At 49.6% G+C, this 6,270-nt stretch overlaps 2 protein-coding genes across 2 annotated transcripts; both read right to left on the reverse strand.

The window, feature by feature from the left end:
• On the reverse strand, positions 1-2,129 carry LOC117591923. Its single transcript, XM_034285315.1, has 4 exons — positions 1,976-2,129; positions 1,834-1,920; positions 1,435-1,776; positions 1-1,380 (listed from the first exon to the last, which is right to left on the reverse strand). The coding sequence occupies exons 1-4, from the start codon at positions 2,061-2,063 to the stop codon at positions 38-40; spliced, it is 1,860 nt and encodes a 619-aa protein (XP_034141206.1). The 5' UTR covers positions 2,064-2,129; the 3' UTR covers positions 1-37.
• A 1,196-nt stretch (positions 2,130-3,325) lies between these two features.
• LOC117583618 lies at positions 3,326-4,021 on the reverse strand. The gene is made up of 2 exons (XM_034272067.1): positions 3,586-4,021; positions 3,326-3,515 (listed from the first exon to the last, which is right to left on the reverse strand). The coding sequence occupies exons 1-2, from the start codon at positions 3,926-3,928 to the stop codon at positions 3,349-3,351; spliced, it is 510 nt and encodes a 169-aa protein (XP_034127958.1). The 5' UTR covers positions 3,929-4,021; the 3' UTR covers positions 3,326-3,348.
• Positions 4,022-6,270: the final 2,249 nt, after the last annotated feature.

Genomic DNA, 6,270 nt, shown 5'->3' on the forward strand with positions numbered 1-6,270 from the left:
TGTGACCTCAATCGTCGTAGGGAGCAGAGCCAGCAGCTCACTTGGAGTCGGACCCAGCGCGAGCTGGCTCTTTGGAAGCGGACCCAGCACGAGTTAGCTCCTTGGAGGCGGACCCAGCACGAACCGAAAGAGCTGAGGACCTGTTTTTCTGCTCATTGAAGACGACAACCGTTCCGGAGCGCTTGCCAGGATCCTCGGTGGGATCGGTTGCCTGGGCGGTCTCGGTGGCTTCTGTGTCCGCCTCGGCGTCCACGGCATTAACAATTGTATGGTGGGAGGCTGTGCTCAGCATGCTCGTGGCTGTCGTCAGGGTACCTGTGCTCCTCTTGGCCTCCAGCAGCTTCAGCACCGAGTCCTTGAAGAACTTCTTCTCGTCAAGCGGACGGCGGAACAGGCCGGAGGGATTATCAGGATCGAAGACAATGTTGGGGCGTATATCCCCGTCAGTGACCAACACCTTGGCCCCTGGAATCGGCAGGAACTTGAACAGACGCTTCCGCAGCTTCGGCATGAAGGTGACCTTCTGGTGGTCGGGGACGTGGAACAGTTTGCCAGTGATCTGTGCAGAGGGCAGCAGCACGGGGTGATCGACGAGACGCCGCTCCTCGGGCAGACTCTCTTTGATGGCCTCCAACTGGCGCGCAGTCAGCTGGAGCGGACGGTCCGCATCCTTCCAGCGCTCCTGGCCGCTGTTGAAGGCGATCTTCTTGTTGTTTTTCAGCTGCTTACGCACCGCGCGCTTGGCCACGCAATTGTAGACGATCTTTGGCACGTACTGAGGCACTGGGAAGTTGCGCACCGAGATGGGAATGTGCAGCGGATTGTTCACCATATTTATGTACTTGGCATCGGCAAAGAGATTGAGCTGCTTCTCCGGCTTCTTGCCCTCCTTCTTGGCCAGCACATCCTTCTTCGGCGGCTGCGGCAAGTCCTTCTTGGACATGACAAAGACGTGCTTGTGTCCCCCGCCCTCGACATGCGCCCAATCCGGCTCGCAGTAGCGTTCCTGCTTGATGCGTTTGTACGGCAGGCGTCGGAACTTTAATCGCTTCTGTTCATCAATCAGCAGCTGCAGGCCCGGCTTGCTGATCTTGCCCGATGGACAGGGACAGGCTCCCGCGTTGCGGATTTTGTAACGCCCCGGCCCCGGCTCGAAGCTGATGTGGCGCCTCAGCATCAAGCTGGGCTTCGTGGGCACACATGAATGGCGCAGAAACAGATGCGGATTGGGGGGCGCCGACTTCTTCACGCGTGCCATGTTCTTCTGCACTTCGTAGATGCTCGTGTGGGTGTCAGACGGCCCCGGATCAGCAGGATTACGCCGGCAGCCAGTCTGACTGCTGACCATAAAGCGGGTCGTGGCTGGACGATCGCGTGCATCTAAGGTACGGAATCATTTGAGTAATATCTAGAGGTTAAACTGCTGCTTCTTACTCGACAGAAAGACGCCCTTCTGCACATTGTCCCGCTTGAAGAGTCGCTCAATCTCCGCTGACAGGTCGTAGAACTTGAAGGGCGGCGGCTTGATGCAGACGCGACTGTGATTTGTGTGCGGCTTGGCGAAACGCGTGCCCTTGGAGCCCATCTTGCTGAGGTACGGCACCGGTGGCACGCCATAATGGTTCGGCGGCAGCTGCCAGTCCTTCCACGTGGTCATGTTGCGATCGATGCGGAGGGAACGCCGCTCCGGAAATGGATTCTTTGGCTGCTTGTCATAACCCGTAATGCGGCGATAGTGATCGAAGGTGGCCTTGCTGGCGCCTTCGCCGCGGTTCTCTGTGGAAGGAACAGAACGTTGGATTTATGTGGCAAGCTTCCCTTGGAAACGCTTACCCTTCTTGCAATCCTGATTGTAGTGCTTGCCAGCCAACTTAAACTGCGCCTTGACCTGCGGCAGTGTGTCCTCCCTGATGCGATTACCTGTGGGAGCGGAAAGGATAACACTGGGGCAAGGACCGCTCGTTCGACGACCTACGTGAGAGCATAAAGAGCGGCACACTCATCCGTGTGGCCACAAAATTCTGCCTGTCCTCATTGTTCAGTTTTGGGGGCTTTCTGTGCATGGCGCAAAAGTTTGATTTTAATTTTGTAAACTGTAGAAAATATGTATAGATATATATAGCTTAAATTTGTGTTCTTTATAGCTAAAGTCAGGCATTACAAGTGTCAGATGTGCTAGGATTACTAGGGATTGCTTCTAGAGCTCCCAAAAGGCCACCGAAATGCAATATTGGGAGACTTTTCTTGGCATTGTAACATGAATTATGCGTAAAAGATGATATTTTCATGCTGTAAATTCCATTTGCGACTTAGTGCACATAAACAAAAGCATATTGTACACAAGTTGAATTGTTTTTGTTGCATTTGCAACCAATTCTTTATCAATAAACAATGAGAGAAAATACATCAAAGCCATTCCAAAAAGCCACTCCACTCCATACGTTGGCCAAATAATTTGGTTACACAGTGTTTGTGTGTGTGTGTGTGTGATATATATATATATATATACATATATATAGCTGTATGTATCCTCAACATTTACACAAACAGAAGGACTGACAGACAGACAGCCACACAGTGGCCGCATAATTAGCGTAGCGAAGCGAACTGATTAACTTGCATTCAACGATTTTCAATTGAATTTCGCAGTTGGTTGATTTGTGCCGAGAAAAAAGGAGGGAGAGAGTGAGAGCGATCGAAACAAGGAGGTAGCAAGACTTCAGAGAATAGAAGCTAAGGACACCCTGGACAGTGGGGAAATTACTCTATCTCTTTCCCATTCTAGCGCTTGTCTCTCTGAGAGCCGAAAGAGCGTGGTGAATAAGTATGAATTCTCCCCCCAGTGGCCCTGGACTGGCTTTTTGGATGTCAGCTAGAACGTTGTAGAGGAAGAAAGTCAAATAAGTTTTTGCTGGCCAAACACCTACTCAAACCCATCATACCCTTGCTCCCAGAGGGTAAGGCCACTACAAAAAGTTGTGGGAAAGCAGTGCGATGGCGACGGAGATGGCAATGGCAATCAGCCATGAAGGCGGTGCAGGCGGCTGGCCCCCAGGCTGGAGGTGATCCGGAGCAGAGGAACGAAACGAAAAGAAACGAAACGGGGAATGGGACTGGGAATGGGCACTGTGACTGCGGCTGGGAGAAAATGCGAGTATGCAGCCGGGCAAATGATGAATGTGAAATGTGCCATTAATTAATTTGATTAAATGCAGGCAATCAGCCAAGCGCGGAGAGTCGCCCGGAGGCGCTGCAGTAACTGTGGGGTAAAGTGGAAGCTTACCCCCAAAAACCAAACGAGAGTAATGCAGCAGTTAAAGTATCGTTTAAAAGTGCAATTTTTATTTATTATTTATCAACATTTTCATAGGTTTTAATGACCTTTGGCTTGAGATCGCCTGCCTTGCCGCCCTTCTTGCCCTTGTTGGCCTTTGCCTCCTTTTTGGCCAGCTTAGCCGCCGCCTTGGCCTTCTTGGCGGCCTTCCTGTCCGCCTTGCGTTTCTTGGCGAGGTTTACTGCAAAGCAAACAGAGTAAGAAAATTACCATCCAACCCATAAGTTGTCCCACAATCCACGCCCACTTACCCTTGACTACTTGCGCCGTGGCCAGATTGATGGGCAGCGGGGCACACTTGAAGCCCGCTGGCGGTGCCTTGCTGAGTCTTATGAACCGGAAGCCGGTGGCATAGAGCATGCCGAGGCAGGCCTGTGGCCGGATGCGCGTCTTGGGCCAGTTCGTAAAGTACAGATCCTTCCGCTTCACCTCCGGCATCTTGACACCCTCCGTGTCGCGCCAGTAGTGCATCACGCGGCTGGTGCTGCGATTCTCCAGCTTCCAGCTGTGCCACTTGGGATACTTCTGGTAGCTGCTCATGCAGCTGGGCTTGTCCACAAAGAACCAAACGTTCGCATCGGGATAGTACTTCATTTTGGCGGTGGTTCCTTAGTAGATTTTGGTACTAAAAATATTTAGAGGAATTTTGAGAAAGCGAAAAACGATTTTCGTCTTCTGTTTTGTTGAGAAATGCTTTGGAAAGCGAATTTGGAAATTTTGGATGAGAAAGAAAAGAGTTACAGGCAAGACTAAGGCTATTTTGATGAGAGATTTGCTTTAGAATTTTGGAAAATAATAGGATTTATAGAACTGAAACAGAACCAGAAAAGTGTACATCAAAATATAAAATATATTTTTCATTCCTTTTCCACCAATTACATCATTCCGTAGGTCTTCCTTCAGTCGAATGCCTTTGATACAATTTCTTCCCAATGTTCCCCCTATTTTCTGGTATTATTATTAGCAAAGTTCAACCGTTTGGGATCATCTTTATTTGCATAAATATCTAGCTCTTGTATAGATGCCATGGGAACCATTTTAAAGTGTCTTGCAAAACTTTTAGTTAATCCCCCAAATGCAGTTGCTTGTTTTTTGTTGTTTCTTAACTATTCTTCTTTGGAAAAGTTCAACAATTTCTGGTTAAATGTCGGAATGCCTGATGGAATTGAATTTATCGGAGATTGCAGGTTGAAGATTGCAGGTTGCCGGCTGAATGTGGCAGGCAGGCAGTTACGGCGACAAATGCTGTAAAAACTAAGCAGCACTTGCCGCAAAAAGTTGAGCTCATTAGGAGAGGAGCAGCTGAGTGGCAGCAGTGTGGCAGCATCGTGAGTGGCCGCTGCGAAGGGACAAAAGGTGATGTCGAAAAACTGTCAATTAGGTTTAATTATTTTATGCTGCAGGGGCACACACACACACTGGCAGAGTCGTCTTATGCAACCTCAACAAGGTGGCAAGCCCTCTACGACTCCCTCTTTCCTCCTCTTTTCTGTGTGTGTGTCTCTGCTGCTAAGCAAAGTCAATTATCCAAGCAGCTTTGATGCAAGTAATTGGCATAATGAAATTTTCTCTTCAGCCCAGCAGCAGCAGCGGCAGCGGCAGCGACAGCAACCGCAAAGAATAGAAGCCGCAACATCAGAGCATCCCCACACGCTGTGGCTGTGGCAGTGGCAGTGGCTGTAACCATAACCGTATTAGCATATCAAGTGGAGGGCAAAAGCAAAGCTGCTCTTCTGTCTCCTCTTTTTTTGGCGCTCTCTTTTGTTGGCTGCGTATTGAGTAAATATTTAAGCAGTCCGGCAGCTGTCGCCGGGCATTAATGGCATACATCAGGGCCAAAAAACTTGAGCTGCCGCTGCAGGCACTGTCCCAAAGTGCAAATATGTTGCGGCCAAAGCCGCAAAAACGTTTAAATATTTTATAAGCCAAAGGCACTTGCCAAGCGACTCAGACAAGGACTCGGAAACGACTAACTGCTGCTGCTGTTGCAGTTACCAAATCGTCAACAAGCGGGACGACAAGGATACAGCCACACACACACACACACACACGAGCCACAGTCCAGTGGGAATGGGTAGCCTTGGATTGCGATGCGATGCGATGCGATGCCAAAGGTGCGGGCATATTGGTGGTGCAGGGAACTTTGTTGGCATCTTGGAGCTTCCATCTTGTGTTTGTCTTTGCCGCTTCTGATGCGTTTACTTTGACAACTCTGCCAAGAGTCATCAATGCTTTGAAGTGTGTCTCTGTGTGTCTCTGTGTGTGTGGCTTGCTTGGACTTTATCCTTGGAAAGGATATGCCCACAGTCGACTATCACTCTGCTGTTGCTGCTGTCCTGCTCCTGCTCTGTTTTTCGGCCAGCAGCTCGTTTGGCATTCCCCTAATGCCATGCATTTTCGTCGGTTGCATTTCAGGCGGCGACGGCAGCGGTGCGCAACGTGGGCATGCTGCACATTGTCTTTGTCGGTTGTTGTGGCGCTTCCTGCTGGCTTTGGGGAGTGGCTTGCGGCTTGTTGCATTGTTCCCGCTTCCACATGAACGACAGCTTTCCACACTCTTTCTTTTTTTTATTGCCACTCTGCTGCTTATTATGGCGTTTTCTTTTGCCTTCGCGCCGCGAAATTTCCATGGGGATTGGCCGCTGCTCCCGGAGTTGATTTCACACTCATGTGGAGACGCGAAGGAGTTGCGCCAGTGGAGGTTGTCCACAGCCAAAATTAAAGCCCAAAATTATCGCATTTCAATTGAGTTTTATTTTGAGCAAACATTTTTGAAGCATTTTCTCTTCGATCCAAGGAACCAAATGAAGGTTTACCCTGCTCCTCCCCTGCCACTCCTCCTCATTGCTGCATAATTATGTCGCCATGGAGCATCATCATCTGGTTTATACACATTTTTATCGAGGCGCATTAAAAGGCTTTTAAAATTTATTGAT

Source organism: Drosophila guanche, unplaced genomic scaffold (assembly GCF_900245975.1).
Source record: "Drosophila guanche unplaced genomic scaffold, DGUA_6, whole genome shotgun sequence".
Classification (NCBI taxonomy): Eukaryota; Metazoa; Arthropoda; class Insecta; order Diptera; family Drosophilidae; genus Drosophila; species Drosophila guanche.